Raw genomic sequence first — 26,399 nt, 5'->3', positions numbered from 1 at the left:
ATGAACGTAAAAAAAAAAAAAGTTTAAAAATTTTAAACATTGAGGGGTCTATTTACTAAGCAGTGTTAGGAGACAGAGGGCCTGATTCAGACCCGTCGCTCTGATAGAGCACTCGCTCTGAATCAGGGCCGGGTTTTTTCTTTTTTAGAACGGCCTCCTGGCCGCTCGCATACAGCTACAGCGAGCGGCCATGATGATGGTCGCAATGGTCAAGACCATCGCGACCATCGGGCTTGCGACGAGACCCTTGTGGTAGGGTCTCGTGGCCGCAAGCCCCAGAGAGATTTCGGCTCTAACAGCCGGAATCTCTCGACTGACATCACTCGTGATGTCAGTGGGGCCGCCCCCAAACGACAGGCGTTCTCATGGGAACGCCTCCGTTTGGGGAGCCACCCCCCCGGCCCGCCCACCAAAGGGGGCGAAGTGTCACTCAACATCGACAGCTCGCCCCCTTTGTTGCGAGACCTGGAGCGACGGAGTGCCCGTCGCTAGCCGGGTCTCGCGCATGCGCACGACAGAGCCGGCTACGTTGTGCGCATGCGCTGTGGGCCACCATCTGAATCAGGCCCTGAGTGAAAAGTGATAAGAAAGTGATAAGGTGCCAGCCAAACAGCTCCCAACTGTCATCTCACAGGCTGTGTTTGAAAAATGACAGTAGGGAGCTGATTGGCTGGCACCTTATCACTTTCTTATCACTGTTCACTCTGGGCCTGATTCAGAGCCGGACGCTCTGACAGAGCGCTCGCTCTGAATCAGGGCCGGCCCTCTGGTTTTTTTGAGCGGCCTCCTGGCCGCTCGCATAGCTGTGGGTGACCACCTACAGCTATAGCGAGTGGTCAGGAAGATGGTCGCGATGGTCAAGACCATCGCGACCATCGGGCTTGCGACGAGACCCTTGTGGTAGGATCTCGTTGCCGCAAGCCCTAGAGTGCTTTTCGACTCTATCCGAGCCGAAAGCACTCCCACTGACATCACTTGTGATGTCAGTGGGGCCGTCCTCCGTCTGGCCAGCCACGCCCCCGGGCCGCCCACCAAAGGGGGCGTGCTGTCACTCAACATCGACAGCACGTCCCCTTTGATACGAGACCCGGAGTGACGGCTTGCCCGTCGCTATCCTGGTCTCGCGCATGCTCCGTCGTGCGCATGCGAACTGGGCCAACATCGACCCGCTTGCAAGCGCTCAGCACTCGCGAGTGGGTCTGAATCAGGCCCTCTGTCTCCTAACACTGCTTAGTAAATAGACCCCTGAAGAATTAATGCTTTATGCAAAGAATAATCATAATCCTTTTTTCCCCAATGATTTTCTTCTTATAGCTGCACCGGGATAGAGGTAACATCACCAGTATTACAGCATGTACATCCGCAATCCTAGATGGGAGAGATTTACCAAAGCTATTAGAGAGATAAAGTGGAAAGAGGTAAAGTATCAACCAATCAGCTCCTGTCAGTTTTCAAACACAACCTGTAAAGTGACAGTTAGAAATTGATTGGTTGGTACTTTATCTCTCCCCAAGCTTTGATAAAATCTCCGCCATAGTAAGATAGACAGGCATACAGAAGCAGGCAATACTATTGCAGCTGGTAACACTTTGCTGAATAGGATAAAAAAAAAAATTTAAAGAACTTTTTTCGCTACTAATAGGGCTTTTTGCCCTTTAATATTTCATCCTGATTGTCTCTAGACTAAAAGGGTTCCCAAGCATAATATATGCCATTAAGGAAAGACATTTATATAGTAATTGCCAATGGCCTGTCCTGGGATCGACATGCACAGTGGTGTGAGGTTCTGGTTTTGTTGTGGGCCCGGGGTGGTGATAGGAGCAGACACTGAAGCAGTTTTAAATGAAAAGATGGAACTTTTAATGAGTGGTTTGATAGACATGAATATGACAAAAACTAAAGTCCAGATATAGCACTAAGGGCCTGATTCAGACCCACTCGCGAGCGGCTGTCCGCTCGCAAGTGGGTAGATGTTCTGCACTGAGCATGCGCACGACGGAGGGAGCTCCGTCGTGCGCATGCGCCAGACGCGACGAGCGAAGGACTTTCCTTCGCTCGTTGTGTCTGATCAAAGGGGGCGTGCTGTTGATGTTGATTGACAGGTGCGTTCCTAAGGGACCGCCTACCGTCAGAAGCCGGCCCACTGACATCACTAATGATGTCAGTGGGAGTGATTTTGGCTCTGATAGAGCCAAAATCACTCTGGGCCTTGCGGTTGAAAACCTCAACCGCAGGCTCCGGCTCGCAGTTTCGATGGTCGCGATGGTCAAGACCATCGCGGCCATCAAACTGCACGCTCGTATAGGCTGTGGGTGATGACCCACAGCTATACGAGCGTCCAGGAGGACGCTCCATAGTTATGGAGGACGGCCCTCATTCAGAGCGTGCGCTCTGCTCAGAGCGTACGGCTCTGAATGAGGGCCTAAGTGCACTTGGGAGCTGTGGTGAAGTAATGGGCAAAAGTCCAGTTAGTGACAGACAATGAACAATGTCCAGGAAGTGACTGGTTATTAGAGAATGTTCAATTAGTGGCAGACAATGGGAACTCTCCAGGTAGTGACTGGTTAATAGGGAAATGTCCAGTTGATTACAGGCTGGAGAAATCAGGTGTAGTGGCTGAAATGAAGAATGCAGGCTGAGGAAGGATTATCCAGCAGAGTGTCAGTGGAGGCAAGGTGCACGGTGAACAGCAGACAGGTTCTCAGGCAAGGGGAAGGTAATGGAGGATGCAGGGTAGTCCAGCGGGGTAGGAGCAGACAAGCAGGCAGGCAGGTAGCGTGTCACAGAAAACAGGTGGTGAGCACAGGGAACCCTCTCAGCTATGCTGAGAAACACGTTGCACTGGCAATGAAGTGAGGCTCTGAACCTCCCTAAATACCAAGTGCTGTGCCGTGACTGGCCAGAGAGAGCATGTGACAAACCAGGATTGGGCAACGAGGTCATGTGACTGGAGGCAAGATGGTGGCGCCCATGCCGGAGCGGAACGGAAGCACCACCAGGCCTCACCAGCCCAAAGTGACAACATGCCCGCACAGAACCATTCACAGCCAACGCCCCTCGCCAAACACCAGCGCCACCGCCAGACGCCCCCCGCCATAGTGACAGGTAATACCCGTCGCCCACCATGCCGAGAAACACTGGTCGTGACAAGTGGGAGCTGCAGCTGCACATGGTCCCCCCTTTCCTACTAATGGCTCCCACTGCAAGGAAAAGAGAAAGGGCGTTAGAACATCAGGAAAGTGCAAGCAGGATCAGAGTATAGGCAGGAGGGGAGAGGAGAGACCCCCTAACCTGGCATTCGCCAGATCCAATATACTATTCAAGTAATATTCACATATTGGATGTGAAAGTTCTAATTCTATGACAACATTGAAGGTGTATGACCCATATTTGCCTACCCTCCTGATTCGACCGGGAGCCTCCTGAAAATCATGTGCCTCTCCCGGCCCCCCAGAAAAGCAGACAGCCTTCCGGCGGCCGCCGACCCCACTCCCTGCTTTACAATGCCTGTAATCTCAGCACTGTGTAGTGGGGGCGGGGCCAACATGGTGTGACCGCACCCACCACACCGCTCGCAAATGCCGCCTTCGCCACCCTTTGCCGGCCATGCCCACCTGTTATACTGACCTGGCTGAGTATTGCAGGCAGTAATGTTAGTACCAATACTTGCAAAACTTCCCAAAATATATTGTTACTATGTTATATAGAAATATCTGACAACAAGCATATAAGCACAGTCACGCCCATAGGTGGAGCTAGAAGCGTCCTTTGTTCAGAACATTTTTCGCCCCCCTCAACAGCGCATTTTACTACCAACTATAATCTCCCTGAAACTATTTTTCAAAAGTAGGCAAGTATTGTGTTTCTCTGTACTGATACATATCATAGGGGCCTATTCATCATACCATAAATGGCTCGGTAACCATGCGGAAATGCTAGTTTCCGCATCTTTAGGTTACCTGGCCTTTCATCATCGGGGTCCAAAAGGACCCCCTGATATTCAGCAAACTCCGAAAACTGAGCGCCATCTTCAGAGAGCGATGGTTCTCAGATCCCCGCTCCTTAATATGGGAAGGAGTTCCGGGGATGCGAAGAGGGATCCGAGCGGTTCCCTCTGCTGCCTCCTCGCTACCTCCCCGGCGGTTTGCGAATGCGTGACCCGAAGTTCAATACTTCATCATCGGAGGCCATACGACTTTCGATGATGAATAGGCCCCAGGGTGATTACCACCAGTACACTGCTTTAATACATTTGAATCAGGAAGAGTTACATCACTTTGGGTGTGGATTGAAAGACAGACAGTAAAAAGGTCGACAGGGTCACTGTACATAGACTATATTGAGAAGGGCCCTAGACTGCACACCCTGAATATAAATATGGGAGGTGCTGCCTATTGAGACTAATGCTGCAGACAATAACATATTGCAATAAATAGAGGTTTTAGTATAATCATGGTTATGGGCCTACCCACCATGTCCAGGTATCCTCTTATGGTAGGTCCCTAACATACTGGGGTTAAAGTCCAGGGCGCGGGGCACCCCCAAACCAGCCCAGCTGAGCCACTCTCCTTGTGTCTCATCCTTTTGTATCTCACTCTAGATAGACACCAGATATTACTAGGTCAACAGGGACAAAAGGTCGACATATTAAATGTCGACATGTAAGAAGGTCGGCATGTTCAAAAAGGTCGACAAAAAAAAAGGGTCCACACATGTTTTTTTCTAACTCTATTCTTCATCCTTGGTGCCTAACCCTAACCCTCAAGGTAGGTGCCTGACCCTAAACGAACCTTCTAGTGCCTAACCCTAACCCTCCAGTAAGTGTCTAACCTTAAACCTCCCAGTGCCTAAACCTAACCGTTGGGGTAAGTGCCCAGAAAAACCTAGGTCCCCATAGGGGGTGCCTAACCCTAACCTCCCCCTGGGGGTGCCTAACCCTTCCCCTAGCCTAGCCCTAAACTCCCGGGGGGGCCTAACCCTAAGTCCCCCCCAGGAACCCTAAACCTAACCCTCCCCCCCCCCACGGCTGTCCGCACCCGGCGGTGTCGGGCTCCAGGCGTAGGTAAAATGACAGGCGTCGGGATTTCGATCCCTGTCATTTAGCCCTTGCCGGGATTAGACAGTCGGGAAGCTGACGGTCGGGATTCCGTCCATTGGCTTCCAAACTGCTTCCCACTGCAACTAGCGGAATATACAGTCAGGTGCATAAATATTGGGACATTGACAGAATTTTCATATTTTGGCCTCTATTCACCACCACAGTGGCTTTGAAATGAAACAAACAAGATGTGCTTTAACTGCAGACTTTCAGATTTAATTTGAGGGTAATTACATCCAAATCAGGTGAACGGTGTAGGAATTGCAACGGATGTATCTCAATGTTCGCCCAGCTCTGGAGGTGTAGCATAGCATATGCACCAGTGTTATGTGCACCTGGTTTATACCAGGGGTTGGTTTCACAGTGTGCGTAGTAAAACCTAAGATGACCGTGCACAATTCATACACACTACAGTACTATAACGAAGCATCATGATAAATAAAAAAGTTGCATTTATGATGTAAAAGAGAAATAAATACAGAAGTATTTAACAGTTCCAATTAAATTCAATTATATGCAAACAATCATTGTATTCCCCGTTAAAAGACGAAATGGGAATTTGCTTTCATGCTGTAGAGCACAGGTTCAGGACCCCAAACAGTGCATGTTTTCCAGGTCTGCTCACAGAATCGCAAGTAAAATAATGAGCTCCACCTGTGGATCTTTTAAAATGTGTCAGTGAGTAATGATTACACCTGTGCACCTGCTGGGTGACTTGCACAACGTAGACTGTGGACCGAGTTTGAGAAGCACTGCTGTAGAGTGATATAAAAGGGCAAATTCTATTAGCTGTGTTAACCCACTTTTAGGGGGTAACGTGGCTAAATGCAACTTAGCGAGTATTTTGCTATCCAACTAGATGCGCAATATAAGCTGCGTTAACTATCCATAGGATATAATTCCGCTTTTTCCTCACGGCCCCTGAGCAGGTGAAATGTTTGAGAAAATCCCTACTTTAAGGTACATATGTTGGGACGGGTTCAGAACCCTTGGGATAACTGGTCCCTCTACAACCCTCACCCCCTCCCCATCCCTAATGATTAATTTAGTCAACAATAACAGGTCATTTTTGGGGTTATATTCTGCAAAATGCAGAATGCTGGGTTAAATTATGTGATGAATGATGAAACAGGTATATGGAAGTGCTGTATAGATGGGATAGTTATATGGGGGTGCTGTATGGATGGGACAGGTATATGGGGGTGCTGTATAGATGGGATAGTTATATGGGGGTGCTGTATGGATGGGACAGGTATATGGGAGTGCTGTATTGATGGGATAGTTATATGGGGGTGCTGTATGGATGGGACAGGTATATGGGAGTGCTGTATAGATGGGACAGGTATATGGGAGTGCTGTATAGATGGGACAGGTATATGGGAGTGCTGTATAGATGGGACAGGTATATGGAAGTGTTGTATAGATGGGACAGGTATATGGAAGTGCTGTATAGATGGGACAGGTATATGGGGGTGCTGTATGGATGGGACAGGTATATGGGGGTGCTGTATGGATGGGACAGGTGTATAGGGGTGCTGTAAAGATGGGATAGTTATATGGGGGTGCTGTATTGAGGGGACAGGTATATGGGGGTGCTGAATAAATGGGATAGGTATATGGGGGTGTTGTATAGATGGGGCAGGTATATGGGGGTGTTGTATAGATTGGACAGGTGTTTTTAAGTTTGCAAATGTTTACAAGGTTTGATTTTTAACAAATTACTGCCATTTATGCTATAAAACTTTCCCTTTGAAAAGACGTAAATACCATTATTATACATACATACACTATAAGATAATATATTTTGCCTGAAATACTGTACCAGCCATGACTTCCATATCAGGATTTATCATTTTAAGGTCAACCTACAGTTTTAAATTGTTTGCCTGGCACTGATGTCATGATGGTTTTTTTTGTTTGCAACACTCCTCAATTAAATTCAATTAAATAGTTATCCAGGTCAGTTGGCAAACAAGCCTGTCTCCTGCTCATACTTATCTGACTTCCTGCAGACTTGTCATGCAGGGGATTGAGACATCAGCGAGTGTCTGTAATACCAACAGATTCTCACCAATGCCAGCAGCGAGGGATTCTGGGTAGGAAGGCGATGCATGGCAAAAACAACGCACGGAACTAAGTTTTACAATCTGATACCCCTTTTACACTGGCAGAAAATCCCGGGTTGATGCACATCAACCCGAGTTTTTTGTCTGTGTAAATGGATCCACCCAGGTCCAGGGACCCGGGGATCCAACTTGGGTAATTTGCAGGGTTGGCCACGGGTCGTTCCCGTGCCACCCTGCAGTGTAAACGGTGCGACCCAGGTCATGATGACCCGATCGTGCCGCATGCTGCCTAATTGGGTGGATTCAGAGGTGCATGGAGATGACATTATCTCCAAGCGTCCACAGCAATGCTGGAAGAGCCTGGTCACTGCAGATCCGGCTCCAGTGTGAACGGCACTGACTCGGGAATATCCTGGCTCTGCCTGTCCTCTTTAAAGGCTAGTGACATCTCCCCTCTGCTGTCTGTAGCGTATGTTCTGCGAGTTGGTCGATTACCATGGGTGTATCTATAATTCTACGCACCGACTGACTATACTTACCTCCCTGCTGAGAATTGCAAATGGAGCTTTCATAATTTTCTTGAAGATCTATGTATGCGCAGTAGAGAAGTCACCAGTAAAATGGCGCTAGTGTCATATTCCCAGAATCTAATCAGCGCATACACCACTGAGAGACGGAATGGGGGCCCACGTGAAGGCTGCATATGGGCCTCTTCCTTTCTACAACCGCCCCTGCCGAGTATACAAAGAGCGTACTTGCGTCATTGCGAACAGATGCAGAACAACACACAGATGCATGCGAGCCTGTCAGCAGCCGCATAAATTTGCGGAAGCCTGATGACAGGCACAAATACACAATGAGCTCATGCATGCAAGATACAAGATGCTAGGCTTTTCGGATCTTGGGGGGAGATGCCGGTAAAGTCGCTCCTGTTTTATCGTTTATAGGAGGCATCTTAGACACCGTAGTGGGAGAGCGAAAACTAACCCCTCCGGTGGTCCCTGCAAGTCCTAGAACGCATCAGAATAGTGCAATATCCTTCCTCCTAGCTGGCCCAGTGCACAGGCATGGGATCCTGCTAAATACAGCCAGATCTCAGTCGGCATGGATTCGCAGACAGGAAACCTTTCCAGTCAGCCACCGCAGGACACACTTTAGAAGCCGGCAGGTCGTCATGCGAATATCTGCAAAAACGATAAGCTGTAAAGGCGAGCTTAGCATTTATATTTTATAAGTGTTGCTGCAATGCAATAGTATGGTGATGGCGATATCGTTACAAGCGTGCAGAGACCACGGAGATGGGGGATTTTCACTACGGTAACTGCTTGAATACATCTTTATGATTAATACATGTGTCAAATTGCGCTGGACGGACTAGCGCATGTCACACTTATTACCAGATAATACATCTTAAGGTGCCCATCCACCAGCAGACATGAAAACGACTGCACGATTATGACATTGTAATCGTGCAGTCATTTGTCAGTCTGTGATGAGCCTGCACTGAACGAGCAGTCGTTCAGTGCAGGCTCATCAATCATCTGCAAACCGTTATCGTCAGGTTGACCAACATGTTTGCACGATGATAGATGTCTAAACGACCAGCGGGAGCGCGCATCGCTGGTTGTTTTAAAACGATTTGCAAACGATCTATGAACGATCTAGTGGATGGGCACCTTTACCCTCTTGTCACTGTGAGGTCTGGTGCCCGGAAACCAGGAGACATTTCTGATATCTCCTGCTGTCTATCCTATTATATTACATTTTAAGAATACTTTAATCCATAACTGTGAATCAGAAGTAACTCTGTGAGTGCAGTAGTAGAAGGAAGTGCTATGACATCATGTAAATGTACTAATGTTTTAAAAAAAAGTCCAGGATCTTCACTTGGTGATGAAATTAATCATTAAGGCATCTCCTAAATAATGAGTGGAATAAATTAAATCACTTGATATAATCCAAAAAATATGTTAATTGGTACTTAATATGTCTCAGCCTCTAGAATGTTAAATAATTCTGTAGTAGTCACATCAGATTGCGTTATAATAACTGTTTAAAGGATTACTCCATTTACAAATATACAGTATACATTGAACTACTTGCATGTATTAACTTATTTTCATGCAAAGGTGCAGTTGATATCCCAATCTTCTGACAATAATCCACAAAAGCCTCATATTACTTTGCATACTTGCATACCAGGCTCCCGAAAATCGGGTGGGGCTCCCAGCTGGCCAGAAAAGCGGTCAAGTCTCCTGGCAAGCGACTACCCCCAGACGCCCCACACGCACACCCCCACCCGCAGTGGGGAGTTGGGGGTGGCTGACGATGTGATTTGCTCTGCTTCACAATGCCGGTAATCTCAGCACTATGTAGCATGGGCAGGGGTCACAATGACGCAATCGTGTGGTCACGCCCCTCACTCTACCCCTAATGTCAGGTAATGCCCACACCCCCCTATGCTGCGCTATGGCCCCTCCGCTAGACAGAATGTCGGCAAGTATGTATCACTACTCTATGCTGTGTGGGGACCCTGCTCCCCATACTTGCATACTCTCCCTGGAGTCTCAGGAGGCTCACGATTTTTTGGGTAACCCTCCAAACCCCCGGAATAGTAGGTAGATCCTAGTTAAGTGGGCAGGATGGGGAGATTTTCTGCGAAATTTGCGGGTCCGTAGGGAGGGGGCGGGGCTAGATTACATGAATCATGCCATTTAGCCCCGCCCCCTCCGCGTGGCCCCACGAATCGCGGGAGGGAGGGGGTTTCCGTTAAAGGGGGTGGGGCCTAATCATAGTCTGCCCCCCCCCTGAAACTGAAAGCAGCTGGTCCTCTACGGCTGCTCCCAGAAAGGAGTGAAAAAAAAAATCGGCAAGTATGCTGCTCCCTCCACTATATAACTCTCAGTCTGTGGCTTCCTGCTACCTCCATTCCCCTCCCCACATTATAACACTGCCCCTGTCACACACAGCCCTGTCCTCACTGACATCACTCATCTCCTGATATGCTCTGTGCTGCTGAGGGACCCTGCTCCCTCCACTATATGACTCTCAGTCTGTGGCTTCCTGCTTCCTCCATTCTCCATCTCACATCATGTCACTGACCCTGTCACATGCAGCCCTGTCCTCACTGACACATCATTAATCTCCTGATATACTCTGTGCTGCTGGGAACCCTGCTCCTCCCACTATATAACTCAGTCTGTGGCTTCCTGCTACCTCCATTCCCCTCCCCACATTATAACACTGCCCCTGTCACACACAGCCCTGTCCTCACTGAGACATCACTCATCTCCTGATATGTGCTACTGGGGGGCACTGCTGCTGCCACTGCAGAACTATGTCTGTAGCCAGGGCTGCCATCAGAAATTGTGGGGCCCAGGACTGAAAAAATAGGCAGGGGCTCCCCAATGTTTCGGTAACTCCTGCCATGCAGTGTCTTTCCAGCTCCAGCAAGCCCCCCTTCTGTCTCCCCAGCCATCCCCCCTTCTGTGTCTCTCCAGCCATCCCCCCCTTCTCTGTCTCCAGCTTGGCCCCCTTTTGCTGTGTCTCCAGCCAGCCCACCTTCTGTCTCTCCAGCCCCCACACTTACCTTGTTCTTGTTACTCCGAGACCTACTCCCCATGCGATGCACTCCTCCCTTTCAGAGGCGCGGCGTGACGGGCAGTGAAGTGAGCAGGCAGTGGGATTGCAAGAGCAAGTGCAGGATTTACAAGAGGGGGTTATATATATATATATATATATATATATATATATATATAAATGGGTGAATACTAGCGCACAAATTTCAAAATACCCTGATGATACGTAGTATAGAACACTCCTGAATATAACAGGTGGCTGCAGTTTTTCCAAATAATCCGTATGGCAATCGGAGAAGAAGGTGCTGAAAAATATTAGTAAAACGTGCGCCTAATAGTGTAGTATTTTAGAAACAAATGAATCAGTGCTCAAATGGATAAGTAATGTGAGTACCAAAAAATAAACACTCAAAAGCTTATCTGATAGTCAGGCAGTACTTCAATGGTCAGGTAACTTGAACCGATAGCACTTTCCAGGTTTCCACGGGATACACCTTTGTGATAACCTGAAATTTGGGCTTGCAATTTTTTGCCCATCAAGAGAACATATATAGTGTAGTATTATATGCAACAATTAGAAACACCACTGGACGTAAGTATATCTGTGTACCAAAATTTGCGTAAATCAATGCATAAACGGTGTCACTCCTCTGTGCTTCAGGTCATACTCAGTAGCAGTCTGGCTTCATATAATAACAGATGGAAGACCTCAGACCAGAAATTGAGAGAAATCTCCGTAAATAATGTTTAATTTAGACCATACATAAAGCACAATAACAGAGTAAAACCAACAAACTTAAAACAAAAAACAGATAAAAGCTTATCTTTTGGTATTGTAGCAGATACCAGTCCACTAGTGTTTTTTTTTTTTGGGGAGAATCAGACCCAACGCATTTAGTCCCTCTGGACTTCCTTAGGGGTACTTTCAGTATCCTGGAGCACCCCTTTATATATCCTCTACCATAATTGTAATCATAATTTGTGCCAACTCGTTAAATTGCTGTAATTGAGGGTTATGAAGCTTTAAAAATCTCCAGCACTGCTTTGCTCTTTTTTTACTTGAAGAAATGTTTATCTTACAATAATATGTGCCAAACAGATAAAATATGGATATGTAACGGTTAGCAATACTGCCTCACAGTACTGAGGGCCTGATTCAGAGCCGCTCATAAGCGGCCGCTCGTTCGCTCCGAGCGATGTTCGCACAACTGTGCATGCGTATGGGTCGCAATGCGCATGCGCCAACCAGTCAGTGCGGTCGGAAATCGAGCACTTCTTAAAATAGCGAGTGCCTGCTAATTTGAGTGACAGGATGAGGCGTTTGTGGGTGGTAACAGGGGAAGGTGCTTGAAAACGGGGAGTGGAGATCCGAACGCAGGCGTGCCAAACGGTCAAAACAGGCGTTTTAAGGGTGTGCATAATTAACAAAGCAGCGTCATCGGCCACGTCACTTGGTTGTCTCTTAGCCTGAACTGTTCGCATGATTGCGGTAGGAATATCCAACCACAAGCACTGCGAGCAGTTCAGACGCCTTTCGATGTACTCGATTAATCTAATAAATAGCGGAGATGACGTAGGATGCGAGCGGCCAGGGGGCGCCTTTACAAAATAGCGAGCGCATGTTTCGTTCGCTCGCTCAGACATAGAGGCGTCAACAGATCGCAAAGAGCGAGCGCTCAATTTAAATAGCCGGCCCCTTTTTCTGAACGAGCGAGCGCAAATAGCGTCCGGCTCTGAATCAGGCCCTGAGGTCCTAGGTTCAATTCCCACCATGGCCCTCCTGTGTGTAGTTGGCATGTTCTCCCCGTGCTGCATGGGTTTCCTCCCACAATCCAAAAATATACTAGTGCAGAGGTTCCCAAGGCTCCCCAACAGTTCAGGTTTTAGAGATATCCATGGTTGAGCACTGGTAACTTGGGCCTGATTCATTACCGATCGCAAATGTGATTATGCATGTAATCGGACGATAGTTGCGTTCTGCGCATGCGTATGCATGAAGACTTCACTACGATCGGACTGAGATCACAGTGACTACGCAGACCCATCGTGGAGTGATTTGACAGGAAGTTACTGTTTGGGGGCAGTGACAGGGGGGGTGGTTGGCAAAACGCAGGCGTGCCAGTACGATTGAACGCCGTTACAATGGCGTGCATACATTAGGCACTGCGATGCCATACGCAGCTCAGGCTTTCACTGCGTGCGATGAGGTTAGCAATTCCTAGGTAAGGTCTGAACTTGTGCAAGTGTGCGTGAGGCTCCGATTGTACTCGATGTTACCAATGGTTTTCCAGTCTTGTAAAGAATTACGGATGAGTGTAAGGTAAAGTTGGCGACCTTATGTTAGGCTGCGACAGCATTGCGATTGCAGAGGATTAGCATATCTTTAGGGACTGCATGCGTAATCGCGACTGTGATCACAATAGCGATCCGTAATGAATAAAGGCCCTCATTCAGAGCCGTACGCTCTGAGCAGAGCGCACGCTCTGAATGAGGGCCGGGCTCCATTTTCATGGAGCGTCCTCCTGGACGCTCGTATAGCTGTGGGTCACCACCCACAGGCTATACGAGCGTGCTTTTTGATGGCCGCGATGGTCGAGACCATCGCGACCATCGAAATTGCGAGCCGGAGCCTGCGGTTGAGGTTTTCAACCGCAAGCTCCGGAGTGATTTTGGCTCTATCAGAGCCAAAATCACTCCCACTGACATCACTAGTGATGTCAGTGGGCCGGCTTCAGACGGGAGGCGTTCCCGTGGGAACGCCCCCGTCAGGGAGGCACGCCCACCAAAGGGGGCGTGCTGTCAATCAACATTGACAGCACGCCCCCTTTGATCGGACACAACGAGCGAAGGACTTTCCTTCGCTCGTCGCGTCTGGCGCATGCGCACGACGGAGCTCCCTCCGTCGTGCGCATGCTCAGTGCATAACATCGACCCACTTGCGAGCGGACAGCCGCTCGCGAGTGGGTCTGAATCAGGCCCAAGGCCTTTAATTAGTACCTCAGTCAATTTGATTTAACCACATGTGCTCAACCATGGATATCCCTAAAACCTGAACTGTTGGGGAGCCTTGAGGAAGAGAAGTTCACTTTCCACAGCACTTTCCTCATTAAACTTTCATCTATGAGCTTCTATCTGTGTTACACTTTATTTTGTAAGGTTTTGTAACATGGAGGCATTTGTATGAAGGGAAAAAACACGTTAGCGGGTTAGCCTGTGACACGGTGATTTATCATCTGTAATTAGTCTATTTAAATTATTCTATAAATAGATATGATGTTAGATAATGAAACCCATTCCCAGACAGACCCCACTGGCTGATAATAAGCCACACACACTACATGGCTGTCCCGAGGGATTAGCTCATGTCAGTAACACTGGCAGAACACACTCGTGCACACATTGCAGCTACATAAAGTGTGAGGAGACTGTGGGCCTGATTCAGAGCTCGCAGCTGCGACTATGCTAATAGTTCCAAAGCTTTCCCGAGCATAGGGACGCCCACCGCTGCCTTCTCACCTGCATCCGACGTCTCATACCAGCGTGAATATCGGTAGCATCGACCCACATCGACCATCCTTGCAGCCCTAGCGGAAGGTCTGACCTGTCTCAAATACAGTGACTCTCCTGACACGCAGAGAGCTCTCATGCTGTGTGGGATATCGCAATGGCGAATTTATGAACGCACGTTTAAACGCCAAGACACACCTACATTTTTTTTAATCACCTCCCTGTTACCTCCCCCAAACGCTGACTACCTGTTACTCACTTTGCATATGCATGCGGAATGCGACTTAAAAATCGCTCATTCTGCGTAAAAATCAGCATTGCGTACATCACTGAATCAGGTGGTGGGAGCTACAAAAACAAACAGCTCCTTGTCTGACTGTCACTTACGGGGAGGTGCATCAAAAAGAAGTAACCAATCAGCTTCTAGCTATTATTTATCTAGTACATTCTATTGAATGATAGCTAGGGGCTGATTGGTTGCTATGGAAAACACCTCCACTTGTCCCCCCCAGGGTGGGATGTACTAAAAGGAAAGTCTGGCCAAAAAGCTGCATTTCCCATATGTACCAAGGTCCGGAATGCGATACATGGGAGCTTGGACCCAGTGGGCCACACCACCAAGCTCCTGGCACTTGGGACGGCTTACTTCCACCCATGCATCCACCATCGGCACCTGGAAGCGCTTACTTCTGAGTGTGTGTGTGGGCACGCTACTGCTGCAACACTTCCTGGATAGTGTCGGCTAATTTGCACGGGTCCCTCACCATGGACCAGGCTCTGCAAGGTAGCTGGCAAAGGGCTTTAGCTTGGAGACATTGGGCTCAATCCAGAACAGCCAGAGAACGGAATAGCATCAGGGCAACAAGCATCAGAGCCCCGGGAGCTTCCTGCTGGTGACCTGTGCAGGAAGTTTTGCACTATTCTGGTGGTCACAGGAAACAAGTAGGTGCATCGTCTTAATGTATTGAAAAAGACCATTCTTCCACAGCATACAGGTATCCGTCAGAAGTACAGGCCTCTCTGATACCCCTTTTCAACTTACATGAAAATTCTGGGTTTGTGAATGCAGATCAACCCAGGATATTTGTCAGTGGAGACGGCTCAACCCGGGTCCAGTGTCCCGGGAATCCAATCATGGTAGCTAGCAGGGTTTTACACGCGAAGGACCTGGATAAGGCTCAGTGGAAACGGTTATCCCGGGTCATCCATTCACAGCATCGGGGAGAGCATCTTTCCCGGCACAAGGAGATGATCTTCTCTCCAAGCGTTGGCACTGCACCCATGTGCAGGGTGGACAGCGCCTAACCGAGGCCAGCGTCGTAGTATAAAAGGGGTCGTGACCTGGTCTGGAACCATGTTCCAAATCCTGGGTCAGACCCGGGAATTTAGTGGAAAGGAGGTATGAGTCACAGGCCCTGGGCGAGATATACTAACCTTGTGGTGTACATCCCGCCAGTCACCGCAAAATGACTAAATGCATATGTACTAACATATGCGATTAGTATTGCAAAGGACAGCTCTTGCGATAACAGCTGCCCTTTGCGAAGCAGCCGACGCCGGGTGAGGGGGTCTCCGTGGGTCTCCGCCCCCTCCGAGCCCCGGGAGCTTCCTGCTGGTGACCTGTGCAGGAAGTCCCAGGATCCTTCTCCTCCTCCTCCCTGCACCCGGAAGAAGATTAGGAGGAGAAGGAGGCAGAGGACCCAGGAGGAGCTCGGGCCTGCGACCAGGAGACTAAGGCGAGTGGGGACCAGTGCTGGGCGACTGTGGGGCGGCGAGGCGGGAAAGCGTCGGGTGCGGGATGCAGTAAGAAGCCCATAGGCTTCTATAGGGTAACGCCAGGTTTTTCTGGCGTTACCCTCCGCACCGAAAATAGTACATATGAACATGCGGTATAAACCCAAAAACAGGGGTTTTACCGCATTTTTTCTTTAGTATCAGCGGCAAACGCAGGATTTCTAGAGGGGGGTTTCCAAATGCTTGATTTTAGAACGAGTGTGGCCAGTCCATGTAGAGGGCGTAACTAGCACTTAAACAGCTTTAACATGCATCATACAAAGTCATAGTGTGTCATAATTCCAGTGTATACAATGCCAGTGATTACAGTAACTCATTATATGCGGAAGTAGGGCCATCCTGTCTGAGCTGATAGTTATTATGTCAGATGTGGGCACCATTCCAGAGCCTTGAAGCAAGTTCATGAGTCTGGGGGAGCACAGAAAAACTTAGCACTGCCCTGGACATATATGTACATATTGGCCTTGTTATGCACTGGATAGTGTATTATTATTTGGTATTCATAATTAGCCCTATTGATGGTCTATAGCAGTGCACTCCTAACTGTGCATGTTTTCCAGATCTCCTAGTTGGAGCACAGGTGTATTTATTACTGACTGACACATGTTAAAAGATCCAGAGGAGGTGCTAATTATTTCATTCGTGATACTGAGAAGAACATGAGGCACTAGTAAAATTCTATTATATTACATTTTCTATTGTTGTCATGGTGTGGGCTGGGGTTTCCAGGCAACCGGAACCCCCCCTGCGTTTGCCTATGAGTACATACCACCCCCGATTTTTATAGCAAGAGCACACAATACAACAGGATACAGCCCTGCCCCAACCCGACTTCTAGGGCAACTATCTCACAACATATAAATGAATAACTCTTACATTTCACAGGAACTGGTAAATTGCATTCATCCTTTCAAATATCTATGCCTCAAACAATTTTGGCTTTCCCAACCTTAACACCATCATTTCCCCAGTAAGTTCCACAATAAGGAAATACTCCCTGGAGTGCATTGGCTATGAACAGAGGGTTTGGACATTTAGCACTAGGTCAGGATAATTAAAATATCACTTACTAGTTACTATGTTACAAATGTCCTATGAACACAATGGTTTCCAAATATCAATACCTTGCAAAACAAAACAGTTTTCAAACATTCCTGTAAATGCATAGGCCCTCATTCAGAGCCGCTCGCTATTTGCGGTTGTTTGTTCTAAAACAAGGGGTGGCTATTCAAATGAACCGTTCGCTAATTGCGGTCTGTTCACGCCTCTAAGTCTGAACGAGCGAGCAAAACTTGCGGTTGTAATTTTGAAAAATACGCCCCCTTGCCGCTCGCACCATACGTCATGTCCGCTATTTATTAGATTAATCGAGTACATCGAACTGCGTATGAACTGCTCGCTATTCTTGTGGCTGGTTTTTTCAACCGCTATTTTGCGAGCAGTTCTGAGTAAAAAAAAACCAAGTGACGTGGTCAATGACGCTGCTGTATTAATTATGCACACCCTTAAAACGCCCGTTTTGACCTTTAAGCACGCCTGCGTTCGAATTCCACACCCCCGTTTTCAAGCACCTTCCCCTGTTACCACCCACATACGCCTCCTTCTGTCACTCAAAATAGCAGGCATTCGCTATATAGCGAACAAACGATTTTCGGCCGCACTGACTGGTTCGTGCATGCGTATTAAAATCCGTAAGCATGCTCAGATGTGCGAACATCGGTCAGAACGAACGAGCGGCCGCTTACGAGCGGCTCTGAATCAGGGCCATAGTCCAGTGGTTCCCAAACTGTGTGCTGCGGCTCCCTGGGGTGCCTCGGGACACTTGCAGGGGTGCCTAAGCTTGGTGGTCCAGCACCAATTAAAATTATTTATAGTCAATGTCATGTAAATGTGTGGACAAACAGAAGCACAAACCTGTCCATCACCACATAACTGACCTAAGGATGACAGGTAAGTACCATTTACTTAATTATTTATTCAGAATTTCTCATTAACAAACTTTTGGCTTAGTGGTGCCTTGAAAACAATGTTGATACTCTAGGGCACCACGATTCAAAAAAGATTGGGTACCACTGGCATAGTCTATGAATATACTGTACCATGTTAAATACATTATTAAATATACATTTACAGTACATGGAGCCTAGCACCGGTAAAACATTTTAAATTGTCTCTGCGCCTACAGATCCATTTAAAGATGGAGAAACAGCATAAGGGTTAATACCTTCAGTGCCGTGACCACCATTTTAAACCCATGTGCCGGGTCTCCGGCCACAGTCCCCTTACTGTGAAACATGTGGATAATACCTGTCATCCCTTTGTTCCCTGGCCGATATATCATCGGAATGTGGTCAGTATCCCGACCGCGGGGATTCCGGTGCTCAGAATGCCCACACCGGAATCCGACACCTGTCAGAATCTCAGCACCGGAATCCCGACTGCCAGAATCCCGAAGGTTGTAGCGGGGTTAGGGGGAGGGTTATGGTTAGGGATAGGGGTTAGCGTTAAGCTAACTGTGGGGGGGAGTGGTTGCTCCAGGATGGAAAGTTCCAGGGCTGGTGCTCCTCTCTGCACGCTGAGCTCTTGTCTCTTCTTGCGCAGGCAGAAGGCAGAGCCGGCCATGGACAGGAACAGAAGAATTGAGCCAGGGAGTCTGCCCAGCCTGTTCCTGGCCCTGTCTGTATCTGCCGGCCCCTTCATATGCTAGCTGCACTGTGTTGCAGCTTGACACAGCCGGGAGGCAGGCAGATACCTTCCCGGCTGTCAGGCATATGTATATAGACAGCGCAGGTGGGGCCCTAGTGCCGCACAATTCTACCGGCCCGGGGGGCAGATAGCACCCTGCCTGGCTCAGCCCACCCCTGCCAGTGAGAGGTAGAGAGGTATTGGGCTGATTAGTGGCGGCTGCTGTTTATTCCCACAGCCGCCGCCAGCTCCTTAATTTTTACTTTGGTCGGTGGACTCAGTGGCGCCCTCTTGAGGCAGGCGCCCCTAGGCAGCTGCCTAATGGTAGCGCCGGCCCTGGCTGCGGGGAGGGGGAGGTTAGGTTTAGGCACTAGGGGGGAGGTTAGGTTCAGGCATCGGGGAAGGAGGGTTAGGGTAGGGAATGGAGGAGGGTTAGGATACCTACCAATAGGTGTCGATAAGTATCCTAATCCTGTCGGGATGCCGGCGTCGGCATTCTGCCCACCGGGATCCTGAGCCTCCCGTACCCAATCCATATCATCACAGAGCTCCCCGGTGACTTCTAATACCTTATATGTATTTTCCAGCAGAGGGCACCACGATATTTACCCAACATACCAGAGCAAACCAGATCAACACAATATAGTGGGAAGATGATATATACTGTCTGGGGGCCAGGGCCGGCCATGCCTGTAATTATATGTGGCCACGCCCCCGCCAGATCGCAGCAGCATATTTTCACACGATCTGGCCGTTTTCAACCAATCGTGTGAAAAATAGGGTTTTCATAGACGATTCCGATGCGATGCGCGTCCCCAGCGTCATGGATCGGCATCGTACATCAGATGGAAAAACCATTTGATCTACGATCCGTCATACTGTAAATAGGTAAATTAAGCATCTTGTAAGATGCATCGTATACCATTTACAGCATGCTGCGATGCATCGGACGAAACTTGAAAACGTAACGAGGTGTCGTACGTTTTCAAATCGTCCCGTGTATGGGGGCCTTAAGGCTGCCTGATATGCAAACCTGGCATGGCCACGCCCCTAAAAGTCCAAAATTGGAAGAGGGAAGGGTCAGAAAACCAATATCTGGCCGATGGCCCCTTGGGTCTTAATCAGGATCTGTCACGTGGGCCCTTGTATTCGTGCACCTGGCTTTCACTTCCCAGTGTTCTATAGATAACAGGTCATACTGTAAATGACACCGTATACATGATAATAACACACTGAGCAAAAGGATGTAAAACCACAAACAATTCCAGAGCGCTTGCCCTTGACTCCCATATAAGCTAATTTCGGTTCTTTTATCTTCCTATAAAGTCATAAAGCAGACAGCAGCACAGAGGCACGGCAAAAGCAATAGACACATGACAAGCAATATATGTAAGCTTAAACATAAAGGGGGGGGTGTATTGGGAGGGGTGTTGGCTGTCCCTAGACTCTAATACAACACAGCACAACCTCATGACCGCAGCAACACTGATGGATAACGCAGGCTTTGGTTATAATGAAATACCTGTAACAAGTATGCCCTGTATCTACTCTTTGTAGTGAGCATAGTTACAGTCTTTCGGTATTATGTTATAGACCTGTACTGTAATTACTGACATTTTATTATTATGTATAAGCAGCTAATAGAAGCAGCCATCTTGTGTTTTTTTTTGTATAATCTGTTTTTATTGAAATCAAAAATAGCATAGTACATATATGGCCTACAACGGCCTACATAAATACCAAATAAGTACAAATAACAATAAAAATTCAATGGACAAGCCATCTTATTTTAATGTAGGCCTCAGCTGAGGCATAGCATAGTGACAACTGTAAAAGTTCCTAGTTCTCTTATAAGGATGACTCCACCCACAGCTAACCATATAGGGGCTCATTCTGAGTCAGATTCCAGTCTACAGTAGGGGGTATATTGACTAAAGTGCGGGGTTTGTAGGACTGGAGATATTGCCCATAGCAACCAATTAGATTCTACTTATCATTTTTCTAGCACCTTCTAGAAGATAATAGCTAGAATCTGATTGGTTGCTATGGGCAACATCTCCATTTTTAAAAACCCCTAAACGAGTAAGGATCTGGCAAATGTCTGCAAACAGTGCACGCGCCGAAGAAAGAAATTGCAGAGGGTGCGTGCGCCAGCACCATGCATACGCACACTGACGGAAATTGAGCAAACGGAATGATCCGTCCGTTGATGGGCCGCTCTTTCTGTGAAATGGTCATTTCTGCGCCATCGACCATGCGGGGAATTGATCCGGCTCATGGGAATGTCAGGGGAGCGTCATCTGCGTGTCGACAAATTTCCGTGCTCTTTTGTAGAGCGTGGATGGAGATGGGACGGCTATTTCAGACGGAGCTTTTGCACTCAGCGCGGGGTGGATGTGCTGTAAGTCCCTATACTGATGATGACGGCTGCGGGCAGAAAATCAGGCGGCGGTGCGGCCATCCGCATACAGACACGCGGATACTCGGCATACACGGGCGTACACTCGCATTAGCAACAGGAATATGTGGACGTACATATTCATTCAGGAACTCATAAATATATGCATGCTTATGTTACCTTTTCTGTACTGCAGTTTAGGGCATATAGAAAATCATTGAGAATTTATATATAGTTGTGCGAAGACCACACTTGTCGAATGGCCCCAGGCCTAGAGAGCATAAGGCCTTCCCTTTCCTCTCTAAAAGTAGGCAGGTGTGTGTCTGATGCAGCAGCCATTTTGTTTTATATCTTAGCTAAGAGCAAGTTAAATGATGTATTAAAAAGTGTGTAGAGATTAGTGTTTTATTTCTCTGCAGGTGTGACTAACTATGGAGATTTTTATAGGTTGAACTGCTATATATATTGTTCTAGCAATAAGAATTATAGGTTTACAATGTATAAGTTTTAACATGCACAGAACAGCTGACAGCAAGAGGTCTCTGTTTTTATATAAACAAATGAGCTAACTGAGACAGCATGTAACTGCAATAAGCAGAAATGAAGGCTAAAAGGCGATCATGTCAGATTCCTACATGGGAACAAAAAGATAACACGGAGTTATGTCATTATTATGTCTAAGGCATAGATAGCCAATAAAGACTTAGGGCCTGATTCAGACCCGCTCGCGAGCGCATAGCGCTCGTAAGCGGGTCGATGGTGGCCCAGTGCGTACGCGCGAGCTCCGGAGTGAGTGAGACCTTCACTCGCTCCAGAGCTCACAGCAAAACGGGGCGGCTGTAGATGTTGATCGACAGCTAGGAGGGGAAGGAGGGTGGCTGTACAAACGGAGACGTTCCCGAAGGAACACCTTCCGTTTGTGGGCGGCCCTACTGACATCACTCGTGATGTCAGTAGTGGACTTCCTGCTCTATTGGAGCAGGAAGTCCACTTGGCATTGTGAGTACTGAGACCCTACCACAAGGGTCTCCTCGCAATGCCGATGGTCGCGATAATCGCGACCATCGCCAAGACGCACTCATAAGCTGTGGGTGGTCACCCACAGCTGTGCGAGCGGCCTGGAGGCTGGAATTTAATAAAAAAAGGGACGCCCTGATTCAGAGCGAGCGCACGCAAATAGCGTGTGCCTCTGAATCGGCCTTTAATAGATACAAAGATTAATTAGATTAATTGGTGGTATAAACAAAAATAAGACTAAATATGTGCTGAGAAAGAGGGAGGGGGGGCAGTCGGAAAACAGAGGAGAGGGTGCAGAACGAGGGTCGGGGGTGCCGTTACGTATGTATGAAGTATTGACTGACTGCCATCCTGCTATTCTGTTATTGTGTACTGGGTGTCACAAATTTATTTTACAAGTATTCCCTATTGCTGTTGGTATAACCTATGTTTTTTTTTGTTGGAAGTCTGTATTGTCAAAATATACAGTGCATCCGGAAAGTATTCACAGCGCGTCACTTTTTCAACATTTTGTTATGTTACAGCCTTATTTAAAAATAGAATAAATTAATTTTTGTCCTCAAAATTCTACACAGAATACCCCATAATGACAACGTGTAAAAAGTTTTTTTTAGATTTTTGCAAATTTAATACAAAATAAACCACTAAGAAATCACATGTACATAAGTATTCACGACCTTTGCCATGAAGCTCAAAATTGAGCTCAGGTGCATCCTGTTTCCACAGATCATCCTTGAGATGTTCCTACAGCTTAATTGGAGTCCACCTGTGGTAAATTCAGTTGATTGGACATGATTTTGAAAGGCATACACCTGTCTATATAAGGTCCCACACTTGACAGTGCATGTCAGAGCACAAACCAAGCATGAGGTCCAAGGAATTGTCTGTAGACCTCAGAGACAGGATTGTCTCGAGGCACAAATCTGGGGAAGGGTACATAAAAATATCTGCTGCTTTGAAGGTCCTAATGAGCACAGTGGCCTCCATCATCCATAAATGGAAGAAGTTTGGAACCACCAGGACTCTTCCTAGAGTTGGCCGGCCGTCTAAACTGAGCGATCAGGGGAGAAGGGCCCTAGTCAGGGAGGTGACCAAGAACCCGATGGTCACTTTGTCAGAGCTACAGCATTCCTCTGTGGAGAGAGGAGAACCATCCAGAAGAACAACCATCTCTGCAGCAATCCACCAATAAGGCCTGTATGGTAGAGTGGCCAGACGGAAGCCACTCCTTAGTAAAAAGCACATGGTAGCCCGCCAGGAGTTTGCCAAAATGCACCTGAAGGACTCTCAGACTATGAGAGACGAAGATTGAACTCTTTGGTGTTGACGCCAGGCGTTATGTTTGGAGGAAACCAGCCACCGCTCATCACCAGGCCAACACCATCCCTACAGTGAAGCATGGTGGTAGCAGCATCATGCTGTGGGGATGTTTTTCAGCGGCAGAACTGGGAGACTAGTCAGGATAGAGGGAAAGATGAATGCAGCAATGTACAGAGACATCCTGGATGAAAACCTGCTCCAGAGTGTTCTTGACCTCAGACTGGGGCGACGGTTCATCTTTCAGCAGGACAACGACCCTAAGCACACTCTGTGAATGTCCTTGAGTGGCCCAGCCAGAGCCCAGACTTGAATCCGATTGAACATCTCTGGAGAGATCTGAAAATGGCTGTGCACCGACTCTTCCCATCCAACCTGATGGAGCATGAGAGGTGCTGCAAAGAGGAATGGGCGAAACTGCCCAAAGATAGGTGTGCCAAGCTTGTGGCATCATATTCAAAAAGACTTGAGGCTGTAATTGCTGCCAAAAGTGCATCAGCAAAGTATTGAGCAAAGGCTGTGAATACTTATGTACATGTGATTTCTTAGGGTTTTTTTTATTATTAAATTAGCAAATATCTCAAAAAAACTTTTAACACGTTGTCATTATGGGGTTTTGTGTGTAGAATACTGGGGAGAAAAATTTATTTATTCCATTTTGGAATAAGGCTGTAACATAACAAAATGTGGAAAAAGTGACGTGCTGTGAATACTTTCCGGATGCACTGTATGTATGATTAAGCTGTCTTTAAGTAAAAGCATTGTCATTTATTTTAAGGTATGCAGTCGGGAAGCTGGCAGACCTAATCCCGACAGCTGGCTTCCCGACTGTCATATCCCGGCAAGGGTCTAAAGGCAGGCGTCGATATGCCGACGCCTGTCATTAGACATACGATCGAAGGGACGCCGAGCACGGATAGCCGCGCAGGGGGGGTTAGGTTTAGGGATCCCGGGGGGGACTTAGGGATATGCACCCCCTGGGAGGTTAGGTTTAGGCTAGGGGAAGAAGGGGATAGCGTTAGGCACCCCCCGGGGGGACTTAGGGTTAGGCACCCCCCGGGGGACTTAGGTTTAGGCGGCGGGGAAGGGGGGTAGATTTGGGCACTTAGAGGGGGGATTAGGGTTAGGCACTGGGGGGGAAGGTTAGGGTTAGGCACCCCTAAGGGAGGGTTAGGGGGTAGAAATATGTTAGTTGGTACTTACCTTAGGACGACCGGGATTTCCTTCTCTGCCGGGATGATGCTGTCGGGATTCCAATCGCCGGGCATGGGTCTGGCGGTAAATCATACCGATTCCTAATTTAGAATCTGTATTTGTGTGGAATTATTTCACTGCTCTTTATTACAAGTAAGGGTTGTAAGTAATCCAAAACTATTAGCGTTATCAAGCATAAGGTAGAAAGCCGGCTGCAGTGGCCGTATTTGACTACTTGAAATCAGACCCTAAGATTGGCTAAAATAAAAATTGAAGGCTCTGTTTGTCACCTCCTTTTCGGTCCCTGAATTGGGTCTAGTGGTCCCAGACTCCACATTCCTCTCCCAGTTGGCATGTTTAAAACAAGACAACAGGCATCAACACCCAATCAATGTGTTTCAAACAGGCTGAGGAGGAAAAGGAGAGAGGCGTGCAGGGTGGAGCTGTTAAAAAACCTTTTAGTTATTTTTTTAGGGTCTCAGGAGAAGTTATTCTTTAAGGCGTACGTTCATGACTGGCTGTAGGACAAATATAAGACAGCTGTCCATAGTAAAGAGGTCGGTCCCACATGTTTACATTAACAAGTTATGATGGGCAGTAACGCAGAGGAAGTGCATGACTGGTTACAGCATCCTTCTGCTGGAGAACTTCTGCACTAAACCCATGTAAAGGAAATATATTGTGCAGCTACTGATATGGGGCCATATTCACTACGGATTGCTACTGCGATCGCACCTGTGATTACGCATGCAGACCCGCTGTGAATATATGCTAATGTCTGCAATCGCAAAGCCAGCATAGAGACGCCCACTACAGCTTTCGCACATCCGTAATACCTCGAAGTCCTCCGTATACATCGGGAACATCGAGTAACATCGTTCCCACATGCAAAATGACAGTAGGTATGACCTTACGCAGAAATTGCTAACCTCGTCGCACGCAGTGAGTACACAAGCTGCGTATGCCGTCGCAGTGGCTAATTTATGCACGCCCATGCAATGGCGGTCAAATGGACAAGCACGCTTGCGTTTCTCCAACCACTCCCTCGTCACCACCCCCAAATGCTGATGTCCTGTCCCTTGATCTGCGATGGCTTTCCATCTGCGTAGGTGATCGCAGTGCGATCATAATGCCAACTCACACACGCGAACTGCAGTGCATATGTATGCGTAGTACGCACCATCAGCCGATCTGCGTACGTTGTTGCAGTTACGATCCATATTGAATTAGGCCCTATGTTCTGTGTGATGCAGTACACAGTTGCACAAATGCAATATACAAAGACAGTATACTGCTTGGAATAGTAGCTGTATCACTGACAAAGACCGCTTTAATGGCTGGCACTCTCCTGTAAAACTGAAAGTGGTCCATGGCGTGATCTACCCTGCCGGTGGTAATCATTAGACAGAAGGAAAGCTACAGTTGGCCACCACCAGCAGCTGGCTACATGACATGCTCTTCCACAGCAGCTTCAATTTATTGGTAGTCACCAGAACAAGCTAAATCAGTATTCATCAGCTTCGACCATAAGCCTCTACCAGGTCTAGGTGTCTGGGCATTGATCGTACTATGGGGTCACCTCACCTTCCCACCAGCAGTAGCTCCTTATCGTTGGCGTTCTTCCGGATTTTCCGCCAGATGTCCATGGTGAAGAGAGTGCTGCTGCTGTTAAATATGGAGGTCAGTGAAGACATAAGAGCCGCCATCATTACTGCGATCATCAGTCCGCGTAGACCTGCCACCAT

The 26,399-nt window shown here is 47.9% G+C and overlaps 1 protein-coding gene across 1 annotated transcript in view; it reads right to left on the bottom strand.

Annotated features, from left to right (window-relative positions):
• The window catches only part of SLC5A10 (solute carrier family 5 member 10), a 200,415-nt gene that overhangs the window by 15,996 nt on the left and 158,020 nt on the right, over positions 1-26,399 (bottom strand). The window contains exon 11 of the mRNA XM_088464806.1: positions 26,239-26,389. Within this exon, the coding sequence (XP_088320932.1) occupies positions 26,239-26,389 (151 nt within the window). The remainder of the gene's footprint in view (positions 1-26,238; positions 26,390-26,399) is intronic.

Source organism: Taudactylus pleione, unplaced genomic scaffold (genome assembly GCF_031769625.1).
Source record: "Taudactylus pleione unplaced genomic scaffold, aTauple2 ptg000061l, whole genome shotgun sequence".
Classification (NCBI taxonomy): domain Eukaryota; kingdom Metazoa; phylum Chordata; class Amphibia; order Anura; family Myobatrachidae; genus Taudactylus; species Taudactylus pleione.
The sequence above is the reverse complement of the archived record's forward strand: the minus strand, read 5'-3'. Positions and strand labels throughout refer to the sequence as shown.